Source organism: Bipolaris sorokiniana (genome assembly GCF_000338995.1).
Source record: "Bipolaris sorokiniana ND90Pr unplaced genomic scaffold COCSAscaffold_17, whole genome shotgun sequence".
NCBI classification, from domain to species: domain Eukaryota; kingdom Fungi; phylum Ascomycota; class Dothideomycetes; order Pleosporales; family Pleosporaceae; genus Bipolaris; species Bipolaris sorokiniana.
In genome coordinates this window covers 118,271-138,605 of record NW_006911911.1, presented here as the reverse complement: position 1 = coordinate 138,605, position 20,335 = coordinate 118,271, and the positions used below count along the sequence as shown (strand labels likewise).

Below are 20,335 nucleotides of genomic sequence, written 5' to 3'. Positions count from 1 at the left end.
AAACCAACGACATCAGAGATTCTGTGGGTTATCCAGAGTAAATTTCTTCATTCAGCAGAAGCCTTTCAAAGAAAACTTCATGTGCAGCTACTGATAGTCGTATCGTCAGCCTCATGGTCTTGCTTCGTAGTTTCCTTCGGAATTCGTGGCGGATTTAAATCGGATTACGTCGTCATAACCCCGTTGAGTTGCCGACATCGGCAATCTGGCAGATGGGTTTTTGATTAATACCATGGTCTCTACTGCTTACGCTCCATCGGTCGTATGCACGAGTCTCTGACAAGACTATTACTGGCTTTGTAATCATATTGCCCATTGTTTACGAGGCTGGAGCGGTCACTCATTTATTGCATACTTGGTTCGAGCGGTCCAATGAGTATTGATATACGTTGCTGGTCAATATCATTGGGTGATGCCCTTCATCATGTAATTTGGCAACTGAGTAAAGAGATTAGAAAACATGACCATTGGTCTGTGAATTGCGCGCTCTCAAACCCACTCCAATAAATAATGAAGTCTATGGGATAAGAAAGCTGATACAACCAAACGATTAGTATCGATTGTACGTTACAAACACTGATTAAGCGAGCAGTATCGTTTGGTAAAGCAAAGGGTGTCTGTTGTTGCCTATTGTTGCGGATATAGTTCCATTTTCTGGGTAGACATCCGAATCATGTGAGGTTTGAAGCGTTCGTGTTGTCAGCTTGAACGAAGTGCCTGTAGATTTTTGAAGCTGAAATGGGAGTCGTAAAATCCCGATACCAATGACGCTCCCAATGTGTTGAAAGAATTGTTTTTTCATTGCTCCTCGTCACTGTATATCAAAGAACACATGTAACATCTCTATCTCATTGTAACTGTCTTTGCAGCTTAGACGTGAGCTATTAAACAACTGAGTTGCATCCTCAAAGCTCATCTCATGGATATCGCTATAGCCCAAGCGGTAGTGTTAACCGCTCCTACATATATCTCAACTGTTCCACGCTTGCTTATACTAATTTTGGACATATTCCACGTTTTAGAACACATGAACAAGTAGTATCTTCTATCAAATCAAGACAATGAGAGCTGAATTAGACTACTCGCCCCATTGTAGACCAAATGCTCGTGTGATAGTAGTTACGAATGTACACTTGAAGGAAGGACAACAAGATGTCTATGAAGCGTACTAAAACCATGTTTTATTTGAGATTGATGGGTACCCAGACAGGTGATAATACTAAACCCTATCTCCATGCTATTCACACATGCTCAAATGCACACGTCGCCATTACCAGTCGTACTTTTGGAAGATTTTACGTAATAGAAGACTGGTTTATAGAAACAAAGAACTGTTCAAGAGTTGTCTAGATATTGTGATAGTATTAAAACTACGCAAATGATTGACTACGAATATCCAGGATAGCCGCGGCTCTGGCAAGGGAAAAGCGGGATTCGCAACACTTAAGAGCACCATGCGTATCTCTGGCCAGTTGAGGTAGTATAAGGAATGCATCCGTTCCATCCAGTGCACGAGTTCTAGAGCTACGATCAGCATGATGTATGTGAGATATATCGATGGAGGAATAACGTACGGGTCGGCAGTAATGAGCCTTGCTGGGGTCTCCGGTGCCACAGCTCTGAAGCACGGGGTCGCAAAGCTATCAGAAAACTTGTTAGAAAGTAACAAAATAACGATGTGTTTGATGACGCTCTTACCCAGCTTTTACGCTTCACAAGCTCAGGTGTAGTTGCTGCAGCCTTCGCCAGTGCATCTTCTGCGTTGATGGCAATGTCCTCGAGGTTCTCGGGGACGGGGTTGGCGTTGACAAAGGCAGTAGCCAGAAAAACGGTGAAAAGTGCGAACCGCATGGTGGAAGATTGAGCAAGTATTGAGTGGTGTGAAAAGAGTGACAAGCAGCTGGGTAATTAGGTGGTTATATGGTAGTGTCTGTTTGCTTTGTTGGAGATAGGTAACGGGGAAATGACTGGACTTATGAAGTGGAGCGACCACTACAATTTCCTTTTAACGAGATGTCCTGTGCTTGCATGACGGCAGCTACTGTGTTTTCGCCAACGGTGTTGTTTATTATATCATGCTTGGGGTTCCTTGGCTTTGCTGATCTCTCGGTGAAAAACATCATCACCTATGGATATGTTAGGCTGTCTTTTTTTGCCTGCAACTTTCCCATTTCCAAAGGACCTAAGCTTGATGATTAGGTAGTTCTGTTCACACAGGTGAAATTATTTGGCCGTGGAGGCAAGGGGCTGTGTCGTCAATTTAGCAATTGTTACTTCAGGATCAGAATCGGAATTTTACCCCTATAGTGAAGACTCAGAACATGAAATATTAGGCAACGGATATCCTAGTTGGGAAAAGAACTCTTGGATAGGAGTAAGATTCCTGCAGACTAACAACAAAGCAGGCAAACCAGTGCCTGCGCGTGAGCCTATTTGTCGTATCTTCCTGCTTGGCTGGTTCTTGGGTTTGTAATATTACCTCACCTAAGCCTTTTCGGGAAAGCGCTATCCCCAACGCCGACATACATATGTTCACGCTCACTCGCACAGGTCGCTAGACTTACCAGGATGGTAGGTGAAATGCTGAGGAGCGTAGGTATGGTGTATGGACGTCACTAGTCCGTATTAGGTTAGCGCATTCTGCACGCGCTTTCCCTCGCGTACATTACGCCCTGACAGCCCCCTCCCCACCTCTTCTCCATCACAACCAGCTCGCCACCATCACACGCAACCCCCGCACATACACAGCTGGCCTCCACGATACGCATTTCTTCGACACCTACAGACGGCAACTCCCCAGCGCACACACCCCGTCAGCCGTTGATACATTGTCGTCTTTGCCTTCTCGTAGCCAGGCCTCAATACACCATCCTTGCGAATCTCACAAGGCCTACGACGCGGTTTGCACAGTTTCGTCAGCTTAGCTCACGTGCTGGCTTTCAGCTTTCATAGGGGTATTATTCAGACTGGCGCGAGTAGTGTGAACACAGCGTGGTCAGCGGTTCACGAGGTGGCTGGGGGAGCTTCCGCGACAGAGTCAGGGCTGCTCATTGCTAACTGTGCAATCAAAGCCCGGGTGGGTGGGTTCCTCTTCTCTACACTATTTTAGGGCAAGAGGGGTATCGCTTTTTTTTTAGGTGAGTCTTGTTAGAGTATAGAGCAGTTAATAAACAATGATCTACAAACTCGTCCGCAAAAGCGGCATTCCAGTACTGGCTTCTCTCGCGTCTGATGGTGCATCACAATGGCCATGTTGCTTAGCCGTCAAATATCTCGAGGCTCGCATGCAAGCCACTATCTCTTTGCAATACTCACTGCCCATCCAAGGATTTGACGACAAGCAAACCTTCACCCTCCTTTACAATGCTGACAATCTGGTGCCCGGCAACACTTTGGTCCAGCCCCCGCCCACCAGCCTTCCACAGGACCGGCTGCATGATATTGCTCGGCAGGGAAACGCTCATTTGAGAATGTTATCTTTGACCCTCAAGACACCTTGCCCTGTCTGGTGCCCTCCATCCCTCGGCCCAATGCCTAAGGATGGGTTCGGTGCCGCCTTTGCTCAGTTTGTTAAGCTCGCCAGTGCAACTCAAATATATATCTTGTTTGATTGGAACTGGATACATAAGGACCACTGTGCTCGATTCGATCACCTAATCAGACATCCGGAACAGTTGACTGGGATACCTGTGGATCCGTCCTCGGCAAGACATTTCAGGCTAGCAGACTGGTCCGTCTTAGGTCCAATAGATGATGTCGCGTCCGAAGCACCTCCCCCGTATATTGAAGCGTCTAAGAAACGTCCAAGACAAGGTAAGTCTGTTCTTATCTAGACCTCCTTTCAACTTGTCATTAAGATGGAAGTACAGTCACAACCAGCCCATCACCTGAACCATCTTTGAAGCGCACGCTGCTTTCGCCTACGTCTTGTCTGGTATCATCACCGACCGAAAAGGCGTCGGTGGTATCGGTGTTCGCACCAAGTCCCAAACTACGTTCGCCCTCTCCCATCACCAGCGCGCCTGATTTCCAAGATGCAATCAAGAATACACTGGAAATGTTGCTTCCGCAAATGCTCCAGGCAATACTACCAGATATGCTCCCACGTGTGCTTGCCGCCCCTTGCTCATCGTCACCTCCATCATCACTCTCTCGGTCATCTCCAAAACCAAAACCAATATCCTCACTCGGCAACTTGCTAAATGCCCAAGCAACCGCTCGCCTCGAAGCTCAACTTGAAAAAATATACGCCCAGACGCTCGACCATGCATCGCAACTTCATAGCGCGGCTGACGATGAATTTCACGAGCTACTTGAAGAACAGAAGCTTGATGTGGTCGTGGTCAAGGAAGATAGCATCATGGAGCTGAACCGTGTGTTTGACGATAAACTGGCTGAGTTTAAGGAGAGCACGGCGGAAATGGTCGATGAGATGGAGAAACGTGTTGAGTTGGTTTATGCGGATGTTTGCGAGAGGTTGGATGAGCTGGCGAGCAAGAAGGTCGAGTTTTCAAGTCGGCGAGGAGACGTTGAGAAGACTAAGGACTCTCTCAGCGTCACACGACCAAGAGATATTCAAGATCGAGGCCGGCGGGCAGTTTCCTTGCCTTTATGAATATGAAAACAATAAAAGTGTGAATATTGAGAAAGGTTGTAAGGTTCACTGCTCTGGTACTGATGATTGAATTGCGCCATGTTATACACCCAGCAGTCATGAATGATATCATGTATCATTGAATTCATCCATCTGTATGCGCAGGGCTTCTTGCTCCCAAAAGTCCGCAAGCTGCTCTGCGCCCCGACGTCCACCGAATCGAACCTCGCCGTTGTCCATGTCGCCCTCAGCCCCATCCATGAGGCGCTGGAAACAATCTTTAAACTTTGGATCGTTGAAGTGGGCATACGGGTGATCTGGATTAAGCCAGGCACTACAAAGGTAGCAAAAGTGTGTCTTGCACTGAGCGCATGTAATGTGATTACATCCATACTTTGATATGTGTTAGCAGGGGGCGCTTGTAGGCGTAGGACGGTAGAAGCTACTTACAGATTTCTGGCAAGGCACAGAGCAATATGGACATGGTGTTGTGTTCCTTGCAATGAAGTTGAGTGATGCTTGGTCCTCCTCGGTGAGCTGAGTGGCATCTCGGGGCTCACAGCGCACAAAGTCTCCATGCCAAGAAGCAAGGCAGACGACACAGAAGGCAAGATTGCAGTCTTCACAGACTTGCAGCCTTTCCATGCCCCTCACGCCTACGCGCCGCTTTTCGGGCCCAGTATTAGCGCTTATCGAGACTTCTGGAGTGTCGTCGGGTTCCGAGTCAGAGTCGTCCATTTGACCGACATCGGTAATTTTGGGATATTTGTCCGTACGCATGGCGCCCTGACACCAGGATCGAGGACAGAAGACAATGGTCGGGTCAGATTCAATCTTCTTCTTTCGCTTGAGCTTGGCGTAGCGTTCGACTTGACTACGCGATATGGGTATCTGTAGCAGTTCCTTTGGAGACAAGAGTCGATCCTTCTTTTTGGCGCTACTACCACACTCGGTAGACATGCACTTGACGTTGTGAACATGGCCCTCGTTGATACAATTGTTGTAGTAGTCCTGTAGACAGGCGATGCAGAAGACGTGACTACAGCGAGCCATACGATAACAGGCAGACCCCTTCTTGGGTTCCAAGCACACTTGGCAGTCGAAAGTCTCCTTGTCAAATAGCTCTTTCTTCATGCGCCGAGCATAGTCTACCATGTGCTTTTGAATGCTCGAGGGAAGGGTAAGTCCTTGCAGACCAAAAGCAGTCTCAGCCTGCTCCTGCAAGGAACTTATATAGGCAAATAAGACGGTATCTCCTCCATAATCATGCCATAGTGATTGCGCCTCAGCGGACAGTGCAGCCTGGATGTCCTCGGGTAGCCATGACGGCGAAGTTGAGGGCTTTACAACAGGTGGAACCTGTGCAGGGTATCCCTCTGGTAAGGAAATGTCTAGGCCCAAGGGCGGAAGGTAGGCAAGTCGCTCGACGTGCTGCGAAGGCTCGAAGGTCGTGGGAATAGGCTTGGTCGGGGCGATGAGCAGTTGGAGAGTGGCCTGGTAGGGATTGTTTTCTTGAATGACTAGCTCTGGGTAGATTGACTGCAGGGTGATGAGCTCTTCGGCGCGCTCATCGTACGGAGTGGCTTCGGCCATATGGGTGGCGTTGGGCGGGTTGGTGTCGCGAGCGCGGGGGTAACGGTGGGTTGATATGGCGAATGGGTGGCGGCGTCGGCGGCGGCAGCTATCGATAGCGCATAAAGGAAAAAGAGGCCTTGAAGAGGCCCATGGTGAAGGGGGGGAAGAACGGACAAGTCTTAGATACTAGATGCATCCATAGGCAGTAGAGTCAATTGTCAGTGAGAGCCGCGACGGGCGGGGCGTGGCGTACCTTGCCCGCGCCGTGCCAAGTCTTGAAGGGCGTCGCCGGGCATGTGCAAGCGCCATCATCACCCAGCGTCTGTCGTCATTACTCACATTGTCGCTGCATTATGGACGGCCCTCCGCTTGCCTCGCTCTCCCTCACCCATGTGTACTATGTTGGTACATCCACACAGCCACTGCTCGCACGCTGCTGACGCTCGTAGAACCCGGCCGACCGCGTTTCGTGGGTGTGCGCATGGCTGGCTCTCGTCCCCCAGGCCCTGTGCGTCGTCTATGCGACGCTGATATGGTCGAACCGCGAGATTGAGATATTCCTCATGTTTGCCGGCCAAATGACATGCGAGGCCCTGAATTGGGTGCTCAAGAGATACATCAAGGAAGAGCGACCAAAGCGTACGACCACACGACTCCAGTCCAACCCAAATAGCACCCTGTACTAACGGCTAAACAACCAGAAATGCACAGCAAAGGCTATGGAATGCCCTCGTCACATGCCCAGTTTGTCTCCTTCTTCTCCGTCACCCTCGCCCTCTTCCTTATCTTCCGTCACGTCCCGCATCCTACCGAAACCCACACTCCTTTCTCCTTGGGCGGTCGCATCGTTCTCTCACTCCTCGCCTTGCTTGGCGCCGCTGCTGTAGCCGTCAGTCGCATATACTTGAGCTACCACACCCCCAAGCAGGTCATTGTTGGCTGTGCCGCCGGCGCCATTTTTGCTCTGGCCTGGTTCGCATTCACGACCTACCTGCGGAGAGCAGGTTGGATTGAGTGGGCGCTTGATACGTGGCTTTTGAGGGTACTCCGTGTCAGAGACCTCGTCATTCAGGAGGACTTGGTCGATTCCGGCTGGGCGCGGTGGGAGGACAGGAGAAAGCGACAGCTGTTCCAGACTCAAACAAAGAAGGCCAGGTGATACTTGATGCTTCATCATTCTCCTTGAGACAAGATGTTCATCCACCAAGCTGCCGTTGTCTAGATATCATTTTACTCGTGTAACACCAATTTGACAATCTCCCCCAGCCTCCAGGTCCTCGGGCAGGCTCGGCTCTTGCGCATTCTCAAAGCTCTTTACCAATCTCTAGTCGCCGTATCTTGCACATATCTTCTTACTAACCCTTTAGTTTCTGTGTTGCTATGCAGTAGCAAATCTGTGTCTAGTCCCTTTACGCACGATGCCCTTGAGCATCAGGGCTTTGTTTGGACCAAATGTCTGTCAAGCATCCAATCATACTTCCAGGTCCGCCTACGAAAATGGCTAGTGGACTGAGGATCCTGCTGTGAGAAAAATTTCAAATCGAACTGAGGCCTCAAGTCATATGTGTCTACCTTGGGCGAACAAGTTTCGGCAGAATTCACCGATGTAGTTAGGGTGTCCCTGAACAAGCGGTTTGCACCCTCTGCCGTAGGTGTGGCAGAAGTAGTCGTGGATTTGCCGAGCCAACATGTTCCTTGACCTCGCCAGCAAAGGACTGTCCTGGCATTTCCTTGCCCAATAACGTCAAAACCATCTTTGCTTATCTCGGTGGCAGGAGCATTGGGATCTTCCCTCCAAATTTCAATGCCATCGAATATGTCCAAATCTCTAGCAACCCTAGCCACACGTAGCGCTTGCTCAACATCAGCAACTTCTAGCAGCACCACTTTAGACTCCACATCTCGTGCAATGTCGAGCAGACGCGGATAGAACATATCGCCTTGCTGCGTGTCTGTGTGTTTGTACTTGGATGGTGGCACCAGTGCAAGCTTTGGCTCGAAATTACGCACTGAGCGCGTTGTAGTCTTCCAAAATGCAGAGGGTGAGATGTAAGGTGGGTTGGAAATGACTATGTCCCAGTAAACTGGCTGCGAAGCATAGTTGAGGGCTGTCTTTAACGGAAGGACTTGTCCGTATTCATCCACGAATGGGTCAATCAGTACGTCGGCTTTTAGAAAATGAGTTTGCCTGTTGGTCTTGACTCGTCGGTCCTTGGATAGCCTTTGGAGGTTGTGTTTAGCCAGAGATAGCGCTTTGTCACACACGTCGACGCCGAGAAGGCGCAAGTTAATGTCGCTGCGTGCAGGCGATAGTTCATGTTGGAAGAGAAGGGGAATGCAACCGGTACCGGTACAGAGATCAAGAAGACGCAATTCTGGTGGAAGATTTTTCGAGTTGCGAAGAAGACTAACAAGATGCGTGACTGAAGCCGCTGTGTCTGGTCTGGTGGAGAAATCAGTCAAGGCTGTTAAGACTGTGAACTTCTCATACCTTGGAATCAGTACGCCAGGCTTGCATCGTATTTCCAAATCACCAAAGTGTTCTGTGCCCAGTATATACTGGAGTGGCTTTCCTCGTGACCTTTCGTGAACCAATTGGCGCAGCAAAGCTCTCTTGGCCCACTTGTCTGGCCTGGCGCGTCGTGTTTGGCCAACTTCCTCGACATGTTCGCGCAGCCATCGCAACTCGTTTTGCGCAGCCTGCAGATCACGGCAAGGTGCGAGAAGAGCGGGAAGAAGAGAATCTATCGCACGCGCCTTGCGGATGAGTGACGTTGATATGCGCGGCATGGTCTAAGAGTGTACCTATGGTGGGGTGGGAGGGACCAACCTCCCTTCCTCTTGTGCCTCAATCCTCATTCTCAAACATCATGCCATGTAATCAAGCTTTAATTTCCCCGCTCAATCACCAGCCGACCCACAACCCCCAACGCCACTATTGCCGTACCCCATACTTTGCGAGCTTATCTTGACTCGATTCCCCTGCCGAACGGAATGTTGATACCGAGTTTCGTCGCCACGAGCAGCCACGTTTCTTGGCTGCTTCATCCGGTTGAACACTTCCAGACTCGGGCATCGAAATGGGAAAACCTCTGTTTTGTTGGCATGTAAAGCGTACATGGCCACGTTGGACAGCTAACTCACTCGGCAACTGAGATAAAAAGGTCAATATAGCTCTCAGTCAAACGCACAATACAGAAACCAATCAACTACGCATAATCTATCCATACAGCAGCCATCCTCTAACATCCCCTCCTCTCTACGTCCAGATGATATGCATCGCCTAGTGCTCCCCTCCATTGGCTGTACTCGAGCGGAGAGTATTCGTCTTGTGGGGTTGTGTAACTCAGGTGTCCTGCGGAGCATGCCTTGGCAATACAATGCCGGCAGATGGGTAAATCGCTGTGCATTCATCCCAGTCTGGGCAAATGATCTTCAACGTATAAGGCAGCCATGTCTTTCCTCAATTATGCACTGATGAATCTGCTGGCTCGGTCTCATATCACTTCATTACATCCGTTACCATGTCTGACAATCATGGATACACATGGCGCGACCATACACGCCTGTTCATCGCCTGTGGCGTTGTTATCTTGAGCCCATTTCAGTACGGATTCGACTTTGGCATGATTGGAGGGTTGCAAGCAATGGTTGGGTTTCTAGAGGTACATGATTGCTAGAGAGTGTCTGCTAGAGAATTCGTCCTTGACCGTTCGTCTAGGTATTTGGTTATCGTACAAACAAGACACCCACAGGATGGAACATCAAGACAGAGAGGCAGCAGCTCATCTCCTCACTCATGACGCTTGGAGCTTTTATCAGCTCCGCTACTGCTGGCGTCCCTTCTACTCGCTTCGGTCGCCGTGTGTGCCTCGCTCTAGCATGCGTCACTTGTTGCATCGCCAACGTCTTGATGATGGCCACTGAAAACATTGGGGCGCTCTACGCTGGACGTCTGATCATTGGCTTGGCAAATGGCTACTTTATGACTTTTTCGCAACTGTATCTGCAGGAGAGTAGCACAGCTGAACTGCGCGGCGTGTTCCTTACTGGCTTTAACTTCTTTGTTTCATTTGGAACACTGATTGGAACTATTGTCGACTGGGGTACAGCCAAACGCCCAGATAAATCCGCTTACCTTATTCCCCTTGGGCTTATATACATCTTTCCGCTTATCATCCTCTGTACTGTATGGTTCATCCCAGAGAGTCCCAGATGGCTCATCCTACAAGGACACTTTGAGGAAGGCGTCAAGGCGCTCGAGTGGCTCCGTCCAAAGCGCCACGATTCCCGTGCAGAGGCCTCCGCCATTCTTGCAGCAATCGAAAAGGAAAAAGAGACAAGCTCCGGCATAGGATGGGTCGATATGTTCAGCAACCCCGTCGACCGACGCCGTACCTTTCTCGCAGTCTTTGCCGTTCTCCTCCAAGCAGCCTCAGGTTCAATGTTCATTATCGGTAAGCATCCATAAACAAGAGGCCTCAGCCATGTATGAAATCCCCATACTAACAATCACTCAGCATACAAAGCATACTTCCTCCAAATGGCAAAGGTCACCGATCCCTTCGCAATGTCAAACGTCCTCTCCGCCATCAGCATAATCGCCTTCATTGCAAACTCACTCATCGTCGTGCGCTACGGCAATCGCAGAGTACTCCTCATGGCGGGCCTCCTCATATGCGGCATGCTGCAACTCATCATCGCAGTCGTATACCACAAGGCACCTAACGCCAAGGCTACGGGCAAAGTCACCGTTGGACTAACCGCTATATATATGTTCAGCTACAACGGCATGATATCGACATACGCATGGCTATCAGGCGGTGAACTGCCTACCCAGCGCCTTCGCTCCCACACGTTCGGTCTAGCTGCCAGTGCCGGGTTCGTCGGCGCATGGCTCACTACATTCACAGCCCCGTACTTTATCAATCCCGCAGCCATGAATTGGGGCCCCAGGTACGGATTCATCTGGGCGCCGTCGTGCGCGATCGCGGCAACGTGGGTGTTTTTCTTCCTGCCCGAAGTCAAGAATCGGACGCTGGAGGAGATTGACGAGATGTTCGAGGCTAGGCTGAGTGCAAGGCAGTTTTCGAAGTATAAGTGCGTAGGAATTGCGAGGGAGGAGGAGGAGGATGGGAAGGTGAGGAGTAGTGGAGAGGTGGAGAAGGAGATTAGTGTTTTGCAGAGTGAGAAGGTTGCTGTTGAGACGGCTGTGTCGAGGGATTAGATGGGCTGTTGGGTGGAAGTAAGAGGAAAAACATCTGAAGCATAGTTAACTATCCTTGTTCATCATATAGTAAGGCACAACACCGTGTACCATCGCTGTATCCACAAACAGAACAATCAAAAACTCTTAAGACCTGATCCGCACGCGTAGTCCAACCGGACTAATCTAAATCACATACTTATCACAACATATCCCACTTAACATCGCTCACCCAACTATCCGCTCAATAACATACCGCCCATTCCCCTCCTTCTTCTGAACAACCTTCCTAATCCCCAAACCCCACCCCTGCGTTCCCTTCTCCCCCACAAGACTCATCTCAACCTCGCACTCGCGCCTCTCCTTTGACAGCTCTACAATCTTCCCCTTGGGCTTACTCGCCTGCAACAAAGGCGTGTTGAGCGCAATATTAATAATCTGCGGCCTCGTCACGGGCGTCAGGGGATGCATTCGCGTCTTTGGTGTTTTGCTGCCGTGGACAGTGGATGTCGCCGCGCGCTGAAGGTGCGAGTAGATGATGTAGCCCGGCATTTTGGCTGGCGGTGTGCGCGCAAGGATGGAGGAGGGGTGCAGGAAGACATATTTGGACTGGGGATCGTCATTGTCGGAGCGCTCGGTTTGCGAGGAGAAGAGGGTTACGTAGGGGACATCGATGGCGGTCTTTGGTTTCCTGGGTAGATCGGGGGGGACGGGGGCGAGGTCGGCACGCATGGCGATTTGGTCAATGAAGCCGGCTGCGCAGATTTGGGTAAGGATGTTGATGTTGCGTTCGGATGGGGCTGGGAGTTTGGCTTCGTAGCCGCCGATTGCTGTGGGTCGGTGGGCGCGGACGATGTTGGTGAGTTGGTGCCGGAGTTGACTGGCTTCGTTCATGGCTTTTGCGTTGAGGAACATATCTTCGCAGAATCTTTGCGAGTTGGGCTCATATGCGTAGGCACAGATTGCGTTGCTGAGCTTGATGCAGTCGCTTTGCTTCGCGTTGATGCTCATCTTCGCTTGTGCCGCGTTGTAGGCTTTCCGTAGTTGTGAGCGTTCTTCGGCTTCAATGTTGTCTTGCTCAGTGCGAGTGGTATCAGGATCCTTGGTTGGTTCCCGCAGTCCGAGTTTGTTCTCTGGTATAATGAGTTCTGGTACTGACAAGGCGGCCACCAATGCGATAGTCTCGGCTACAAGGTTCTGCGCAACACCCATCGCAACCATACGCGCGAACCGTGGGTTGAGGGGATACAAAGAAAGCTCATGGCCAAGCTTGGTGACTTTTCCGTCGATAGAAAGTGCGCCCAGGTATGAAAGTAGGTTCTCTGCCTTTTGTAGGCTTCCACGATCCGGTGGTGTTGGGAACGGGAAGTTGACGACAGGAGCACCCATGCTTTTCAGCTGTAGCACCACACCCTCTAGCGGTGTTCTTGATATTTCCGGCACAGCATACTCTTCAAAATCACGCTCGAATACCGCGGAGGAGTACAAGCGGTAACAGTGACCAGGTCCAGTACGACCCGCACGACCAGAACGCTGGTTTGCACTAGCTTTACTGATCCAACCAACCTCGAAGCTCTGCACGCCTGTAACGGGATCATACTTCTTTTCTTTTGCTCTTCCACAGTCGAAGACATAGCGGATACCGGGTATTGTCAAACTGGTCTCGGCAACGTTTGTGGCGAGAACGATGAGACGAGAGCCATCTGGAGGTGATTCGAAGACACGCAGCTGCTGGTTAGTAGGCAACTGTGAATAAAGCGGTAGAACGTGCACATTCATGACGGTTTCTTCGGGCTTCTCATCTTCAATCTCGAATTCTTTGTCATCCTCGTCGTCAAGCCCCATTATTATTGAACCTTCAGAGTCTGAACCGTCATCGTCTTCGTAGTCTGTGAACTTGGTCGGTGCGCCCAATTCAATGTCCTCGACTTCCAGCGGTGTTTCTGCTGGAGAAACAACAACCTTGCCAGCTTTGATCTCTTTGCCTTGAGTAGATGGGAAGGCTTGCTTCAATTGCTTCGCTAACTGCGAAATCTCGTTTTGACCGGTAAGAAAGACGAGCATACCGCCCTTGGGCAGCTTTCGGTGCCCCCTACACACTTTTCGGTACATTTCCTCGACGTAGTCTCGTTGAGTGCGACGCGCGAAGTGGTTCACGACGGTATATTGGCGACCTTCGGCCTTGATGAGCGGTGGAGGCTCGCTTCTAAACAAGCGCTTGTTTTCTGTGAAATCTGATATGCGCAGAGTAGCCGACATAATGATCAGTTTCAGGGGCTTGTTTTTGGGGTCATCTTTCACCATCTGAGCTCGGAGATCAACTATTCTGCTGAGCATTCCGATGAGAATGTCGGTGTTGACGCTACGCTCGTGGGCCTCATCAATGACGATAGCGGAGTACTTTGTCAAGACGAAGTCCTGAGTTATCTCTCTTAGCAAGACACCATCAGTCATGAACTTGATAGCAGTTTTGGCGCTTGTGGTTGTATCAAAGCGAATCTGATATGCCACTTTAGAACCTTGATCCCCAAGCTCATCGCCAACACGTTTTGCCATACTGACAGCGGCTACACGGCGTGGTTGAGTGACCCCGATCATGCCTGGTGTTGGCCCATCGGCTGCTCCGTAGCCTGACTCAAGCAGAAATTGTGGCACTTGAGTAGTTTTACCGCTACCAGTGGAACCCCAAACTACCACTGCGTCGTTGTTGTGTATCGCCTCCATGATCTTTTGTTCTTCGGCCACAATCGGTAGCTGCAGTCTTGACTCTTGTATTTCGGGCGATCGATCGACGTTCACGCTGAATGCTTTGCGAGTAGCATCAGTCTTTGTTTTCGTTTCGAGTTCGGGAGGCAGAGGATCTTGCTCAGGGGCTCGAGGTTTGAAGTTCGCTGGAGTGGGCGCGAAAGATAGTTGGTTAGTCGGAGTGAAGCCTACTTGTTCGTTTCTTTGCTGGGTTGCCCAGGCCTTGAAAGCTGATGTTCTTTCCTTCTTTGCAAGCTTCTTGTCTTCATCCAGACTGGTGTCGCTTTCATCGCTCTCGTCTTCGGAATCCTCTTCTGATCCGCTTTGCTCTGATCCCGAAGAGTCGCCTTCCTCGGAATCAAAGCCTTCATCTTCAGACTCCGCGCTGGAGGTCGCCGAGTCGTCTTCCTCCATTTGGTTGTCGTTGTCCTCGGCCGAACTAAAACCCTCCCATTCCACTTCTTCTTCAACTGCAACTGGCTTTGTAGTCTGGCCCTTGCGACGCTTTCGAACTTGTATTACTGGCTTTCCTGAATCATCTACTTCCAGAGGCCTCTTCAATCCACTTCCGAATAGACCGTTTGTCTGTTGCGGTACCACAGGAATCTCAGGCGTGGGTTTGCGGGTGTCGGTTTCCGGCTCAGATGGCGACGGTGACTGCGCGCGTTCTCGTGATACCTCGTTCTCATGTGCTGGTTTTGCTGCGGCCTGCCGCGCAGTAGATTTGGGTACGGAGTGCGAGACAGATGCTGATACCTGCTCTTCCTCGTCTGAGCTGTCATCCTCAATGTCTCTGATTTCGCGCTCCTCCAGTAGCAATTCCTGGTTTTTGTCCACATTTATCCCAGCCCGACTTTCGGCCAGCGCGCGCCTCAAAGCTTCTCTCTTTGTATCCGCTCCTCGACCAAGCTTCTTTGAACTTTGGAATAAGGTAGTATCGACTTTCTGGGCGGCAAGCTTTTTCAGCAGCTCGAGGCTTTCTTCTTTCTTGAGTTTTGTATCCTGGATGGGTTAGTCGTGCTTGTATATGCTAAGCAACTGGGGCGCAAAGTGACATACAATATATTTGTCGAGGCGCTTTTTCTTTTTGTTAGACATTTTGCCTTGCGCTTCGCGCGTAAGCTCTTCCTTCAGCGCTGCCTTCTTCGCATTACGTTCCTGCTGCTCAACAGGCAATATCTCAGCCGTATTCGCATCGTTGACGCCATTGCTTGGGTCGGCAGCATTTTTGCGACGGGCAATGACCTTGTGCTTTCGCTGCCGGGGCACAAACTTGGGCATGCTGGGCGGGTGATGGCGGCGAAGTCTGCTCGCATGCGCCCGAAATAATTTTGGCGGGGATCAGACGCTAGCGTCGACTCTCCGCATCACTCCCGCGGCCAGTAACAGACGACGCATTCAGGTGGGCCGACTCTTCTTCTCGCCATCACCCCACTTCAGCGCGACACACATCATAGCGATATGCCAGCAGCAGTCAATTCAGACGACTACGTCGTGACACCAGCGGCTTATCCTGCACACACCAAGACAGCGACTGTGACCATAAATGGGTTAGAAACGACGGCAACGGCCGTCAGCTTTGCCGACAAGATACTCATCACGGTTACGCAGCAAGGCCGACTAGCACATTGGGTATAAAAAGAAACGGTATGCTATACTAGAGCAAGAGTCGCTAACTACAACAATGCAGGTACACGTTCCGCTTGATATCACTGCAACGGATGCCTCGATCACGTCCGATTCCTACTTCGAGCGCGACGAGGAGGATCCAAATTCGGACCTCTTGCCTATGCACCAACTAACGGCTACAACTATACTGGGCGGTACTATACCAGAACTTGACACACTTGGGCAAACGCTTGCAACCCAAGTTGCTAGCGCAATCAAGCAACGCGACGAACGAGAGTCAAGGATGGTTGTATTGGGCATGGGTTTAGATAAGAGTATGGTTGGGAGAGGAGCGTTCAGTGAGCTGGTTGGACTGGTCTTGGGAATAATATGAGGTGTCGTATATTTTGAGCCGCTCTGGTCTGGACCAGTAGTCCTGACAATGCTCGATATGATTTCTATGATATCCCCGAAGCAAATCGCTTCTCTGCCAAAACCCGGGTATGTCCTTGGTAATGATCCTTTATATTCCTGCCTCATAACTGTCGTCCCACATGTGCGCCATTCCCATGCTAATCCAATTGTAGTTCCGCAACGCCGCCCAATGCAAAGCATGCGCGACTTAGACACTATACATTGTCGCGCAGCTTGTTGATCAGCAAGTCTACCGATTCCATGTCGTTGGCATCTAGCTTTTCTTTAGGTTTGAGTTCGGCGGGCACATGCTCCAGAGCGGCATCGAGTCCCGCTTGGAAATTTCGGACCGACGAGGACAGGGCAAAAATGGCCTTTTTGCGGACTTTCTTGTCGGCATCTGAAGTGGCCATCCGAACCAATGTGGGAATAGCGCCGACAACAAGAAGCTACAGCATATTAGTATTGTGTAAATTGGGTTATGCGTCAAGGTCCACTTACTCGCTCTTGCGTCCTGATATTGTTTTGTACAGCAGTGCCGCAGCACCACGCAGCGTAGAATCTCAGTTCGGATTCTTTATTCTCTAGTTGTTCGACGAGTGGCATCCACAGGCCCAAGCTCTCGATGTTGTTTGCATTGTCCAGGTTCTCGATGAGCTGCTCGAAGTTGTCGAATGCGGTCGTCCTGTGCTCGAGTTCTGCTTCCTCATTCTGGATGACCTGCATGCTCTCTTGCATGAGCTGGGCATCTGATGGGCCTGACATGCCAGTGACGAGACGTTGTAGGGCCTCGACATCGATCTGGCCGGGCCGCTGGTCTGCAGCGGCTCCGTCGGTGCGCGAGGCTTCGGAGTTTTGGATGCCCCACTTGAGAAGGTTGTTTAGTCCGGGGTCGTTCATGATGTTGGATGTGCGTGTGGATTTGGGTGGGAAGTGTCTGTGTGGAGGAGGGCTGGGGTTTGGCTGTGGGCTATGGTGTTGAAATAATTTTGGCGGGACATATGACGCTGATCACGCCGGGGGCGTTGCGATGGGGCCAGCAGCTTCGGGCGCCTTCGATGGACTGCAGCAGTCGAGCAGCACCCCTGCACAGCGCTGCGCATGTCGCAAGGCTCTTTGCTCTGTCTTGCCATGCCTTGATGCGCCTTTGCAAAACTGTCTGGCGTCACAATGGGCATTTACAGTGATGCAATGGCACGCACGACCACAGAGGAGGCTGCGCGGCGGCGTATGCTCGTTTGGCCAGGTACGCAGGTGGGCGGACTGGGCCGACCCACCGTACCCCTCATTACACGTGACGTCCGGATTGGGGCTAGGCGGGGGGCAGGGCGAGAGAGGGCGGCGAGAGGACGAGTTGGCGGTGAGCAAGCCGCGGATGGCGGATGGCGGATGGCGGAAGAATGGCAACACTACAGCAATGCAGGCTGGCTGGGTGGCTGGGGGCTGCTGAGTGTGCCATGCCCAACTCGGGCGTGCATTACCAGCACAATGCCGTCGAGAACACGTAGTGCGTAGTGGAGAGTCGATATGCTCGCCCTGCGCCAAGCCCTTTGCAGCGCTGCCTGGCGGTCTGGTACAGTTGACGTGCGTGGACAACACCTCCCGTTTGCTGTGGCGGAACGGCTTGCGTGTGCTGCTCACGGCGGCTACCCGCCTCCAAAAGCATCAATTGTGCAGCCTAGAGTTGACGGGCGCTGTCTATAAGTTGGCCGCCGTACTGCTCGCCCACGCTGGCCACTCCGTCACTAGAATTATACACAATCCCCCTTTGGGATCAGTCCGCTCGTGCAAAGCTCTCCTTCGCTCCTGTGCTCCTGCCACCCCGCTAAATCTGGGCAAGGCCGACCCGCTTATTTAGCACACCCAGTTCTTGCCTCGCGCACAAGAACCTCACCCTCAACACCGCCGCCGAACTTGTAAGCTCCCCCGACTGTCCGCGTCCTCTCTGCTGCTGGCCCCGTAGCTACACCCCCAGCTTCCTCTACTAACTCTCAATTGCTCCAGCGACGCTACACCCACACCCTTTCACAGCTCTACGTTTACTCTAATCTCACCCTAATCAGTCAATCATCATGGAGGGTAAGCAACCTGAACCCCTACCTCCCTGCCCCATGCCCATCCCCAATGACCGTGGCATCTATCTCAATCAACTCTGCTAACATCCCTCTCCCCCTACAGAGGAAGTCGCAGCTCTCGTCATCGACAATGGGTGAGTTGGCATCCCAGACACCCAACACCTGCCATCCCTGCTGTGGAGGGGCTTTCCCTTGTGCCCAGCGCCCAAGCACCCTCCAAAGCCCCCATCACCACCTCTACAGCAGCGCGCGAGGTTACAGCTACACAGATGGACTTGAGCTGACATTCTACAGTTCGGGTATGTGCAAGGCCGGTTTCGCCGGTGACGATGCGCCCCGAGCAGTCTTCCGTAAGTACCTCGATCCACAGCTTGTTCCTCAACAGCTGCATCGAGAGCGTCACGCTGTGGCCTCTGGGTGTAGTATGGTGTGAAAACTCGATTCTGACAGCTTTGCAGCTTCCATTGTCGGCCGACCGCGTCACCATGGGTACGACCAACCTCCCCGTGTCCATCTCTCCCTCGTACACAAGCTGACAAAGACGCCAGTATCATGATTGGTATGGGCCAAAAGGACTCATATGTCGGTGATGAGGCACAGTCAAAGCGTGGTATCCTGACTCTGCGATACCCCATTGAGCACGGTGTCGTTACCAACTGGGATGACATGGAGAAGATCTGGCACCACACCTTCTACAACGAGCTGCGTGTCGCACCTGAGGAGCACCCCGTCCTCCTCACCGAGGCTCCCATCAACCCCAAGTCCAACCGTGAGAAGATGACACAGATTGTTTTCGAGACCTTCAATGCTCCCGCTTTCTACGTCTCTATTCAGGCCGTCCTGTCTCTGTACGCCTCTGGACGTACCACTGGTATCGTTCTCGACTCCGGTGACGGTGTCACTCACGTTGTCCCCATCTACGAGGGTTTCGCCCTTCCCCACGCCATCTCCCGTGTCGACATGGCTGGTCGTGACTTGACCGACTACCTCATGAAGATCTTGGCTGAGCGCGGCTACACCTTCTCCACCACTGCCGAGCGAGAAATCGTCCGTGACATCAAGGAGAAGCTCTGCTACGTCGCTCTCGACTTCGAGCAGGAGATCCAAACTGCCAGCCAGTCGTCCAGCTTGGAGAAGTCGTACGAGCTTCCCGACGGTCAGGTCATCACCATTGGAAACGAGCGTTTCCGTGCTCCTGAAGCTCTCTTCCAGCCTTCCGTCTTGGGTCTTGAAAGCGGTGGTATCCACGTCACCACTTTCAACTCCATCATGAAGTGCGATGTCGACGTCAGGAAAGATCTGTACGGCAACATTGTCATGGTACGTTACACTGCATACAATCACAATGACAGGCGGCTAACAAAGAAACTAGTCTGGTGGTACCACCATGTACCCCGGTATCTCCGACCGCATGCAGAAGGAAATCACCGCCCTCGCCCCATCCTCGATGAAGGTTAAGATCATCGCTCCTCCCGAGCGCAAGTACTCCGTCTGGATCGGTGGTTCCATTCTTGCTTCGCTCTCCACCTTCCAGCAGATGTGGATCTCAAAGCAGGAGTACGACGAGAGCGGTCCCTCCATCGTCCACCGCAAGTGCTTCTAAGGTATGAATCACCGCATCCTCGAACAATTTCATCGATTAACGTCTTTCTTACCAGCATGTTCCTGCGTACGGTTCTCGAGATCATGACAAGCCTACAGGCGGAGACATCTGCGTTTTGGCGCACTGTCATTCCTGGGTTTCACACATGGCGGTTGTCCACAAAATAGCACAGCGAGTCAATGATTGGGTGTTTGAGTTATGGAGCAGCTTGGGCTCACACATGAAGTGTAGTGCGGATCTTAAGGTTGTAGCTTAGAGCCTATGAACACTTTCGTATCCCTTACAGATGGGTAACGCTCAAGTGATGTTTGTGACGTGCTCTGATGAGTCTGTGGGCATGATGACATTTCCCAAAGCAGCCGCATTTGACATGACATGCCTGTAGAGACCGCCTATTAAAAGTCTGACGTCTTTCTGTGCACATAGTTTACCCAAGATGGGCAGGAGCTATTCCGAAGTGTTTTGGTTTGGTGCCTTTTGATGTTCATCGCGACGCTAGCAGGGATATGTAGCTT

General features: G+C 51.4%; 10 protein-coding genes across 10 annotated transcripts; 5 read left to right on the top strand and 5 right to left on the bottom strand.

Annotated features, from left to right (window-relative positions):
- Positions 1–1,443: 1,443 nt before the first annotated feature.
- Positions 1,444–1,851, bottom strand: COCSADRAFT_164744 (uncharacterized protein; the record flags this gene model as incomplete). The annotated part of the gene is made up of 3 exons (XM_007706758.1): positions 1,444–1,518; positions 1,575–1,640; positions 1,699–1,851. 3 exons carry the CDS (start codon positions 1,849–1,851, stop codon positions 1,444–1,446), a joined length of 294 nt encoding a protein of 97 aa, XP_007704948.1.
- Positions 1,852–2,705: 854 nt separating this feature from the next.
- On the top strand, positions 2,706–4,744 carry COCSADRAFT_185077 (uncharacterized protein). The gene is made up of 2 exons (XM_007706757.1): positions 2,706–3,813; positions 3,870–4,744. Exons 1-2 carry the CDS (start codon positions 3,174–3,176, stop codon positions 4,613–4,615), a joined length of 1,386 nt encoding a protein of 461 aa, XP_007704947.1. The 5' UTR covers positions 2,706–3,173; the 3' UTR covers positions 4,616–4,744.
- On the bottom strand, positions 4,670–6,325 carry COCSADRAFT_255554 (uncharacterized protein). The gene is made up of 2 exons (XM_007706756.1): positions 5,045–6,325; positions 4,670–4,987 (listed from the first exon to the last, which is right to left on the bottom strand). The coding sequence occupies exons 1-2, from the start codon at positions 6,185–6,187 to the stop codon at positions 4,724–4,726; spliced, it is 1,407 nt and encodes a 468-aa protein (XP_007704946.1). The 5' UTR covers positions 6,188–6,325; the 3' UTR covers positions 4,670–4,723.
- A 185-nt stretch (positions 6,326–6,510) lies between these two features.
- Positions 6,511–7,582, top strand: COCSADRAFT_41036 (uncharacterized protein). The gene is made up of 3 exons (XM_007706646.1): positions 6,511–6,570; positions 6,619–6,808; positions 6,871–7,582. The coding sequence occupies exons 1-3, from the start codon at positions 6,523–6,525 to the stop codon at positions 7,326–7,328; spliced, it is 696 nt and encodes a 231-aa protein (XP_007704836.1). The 5' UTR covers positions 6,511–6,522; the 3' UTR covers positions 7,329–7,582.
- Positions 7,583–7,600: 18 nt separating this feature from the next.
- COCSADRAFT_101512 (uncharacterized protein) lies at positions 7,601–8,959 on the bottom strand (the record flags this gene model as incomplete). The annotated part of the gene is made up of 2 exons (XM_007706755.1): positions 7,601–8,612; positions 8,661–8,959. 2 exons carry the CDS (start codon positions 8,957–8,959, stop codon positions 7,601–7,603), a joined length of 1,311 nt encoding a protein of 436 aa, XP_007704945.1.
- Positions 8,960–9,693: 734 nt separating this feature from the next.
- On the top strand, positions 9,694–11,396 carry COCSADRAFT_175711 (uncharacterized protein; the record flags this gene model as incomplete). The annotated part of the gene is made up of 3 exons (XM_007706754.1): positions 9,694–9,834; positions 9,891–10,626; positions 10,690–11,396. The coding sequence occupies 3 exons, from the start codon at positions 9,694–9,696 to the stop codon at positions 11,394–11,396; spliced, it is 1,584 nt and encodes a 527-aa protein (XP_007704944.1).
- Positions 11,397–11,499: 103 nt separating this feature from the next.
- COCSADRAFT_255534 (uncharacterized protein) lies at positions 11,500–15,403 on the bottom strand (the record flags this gene model as incomplete). The annotated part of the gene is made up of 2 exons (XM_007706753.1): positions 11,500–15,122; positions 15,180–15,403. Coding segments are annotated over 2 exons (3,743 nt in total), but the record flags the coding sequence as incomplete, so codon positions are not given.
- Positions 15,404–15,581: 178 nt separating this feature from the next.
- On the top strand, positions 15,582–16,122 carry COCSADRAFT_101684 (uncharacterized protein; the record flags this gene model as incomplete). The annotated part of the gene is made up of 2 exons (XM_007706752.1): positions 15,582–15,752; positions 15,811–16,122. 2 exons carry the CDS (start codon positions 15,582–15,584, stop codon positions 16,120–16,122), a joined length of 483 nt encoding a protein of 160 aa, XP_007704942.1.
- Positions 16,123–16,239: 117 nt separating this feature from the next.
- COCSADRAFT_255520 (uncharacterized protein) lies at positions 16,240–17,177 on the bottom strand. The gene is made up of 2 exons (XM_007706751.1): positions 16,644–17,177; positions 16,240–16,591 (listed from the first exon to the last, which is right to left on the bottom strand). The coding sequence occupies exons 1-2, from the start codon at positions 17,040–17,042 to the stop codon at positions 16,358–16,360; spliced, it is 633 nt and encodes a 210-aa protein (XP_007704941.1). The 5' UTR covers positions 17,043–17,177; the 3' UTR covers positions 16,240–16,357.
- A 588-nt stretch (positions 17,178–17,765) lies between these two features.
- On the top strand, positions 17,766–20,229 carry COCSADRAFT_41031 (uncharacterized protein). Its single transcript, XM_007706645.1, has 8 exons — positions 17,766–18,058; positions 18,147–18,221; positions 18,321–18,351; positions 18,512–18,567; positions 18,676–18,706; positions 18,766–19,537; positions 19,590–19,821; positions 19,876–20,229. The coding sequence occupies exons 2-7, from the start codon at positions 18,215–18,217 to the stop codon at positions 19,818–19,820; spliced, it is 1,128 nt and encodes a 375-aa protein (XP_007704835.1). The 5' UTR covers positions 17,766–18,058; positions 18,147–18,214; the 3' UTR covers position 19,821; positions 19,876–20,229.
- The last annotated feature ends 106 nt before the right edge of the window (positions 20,230–20,335 follow it).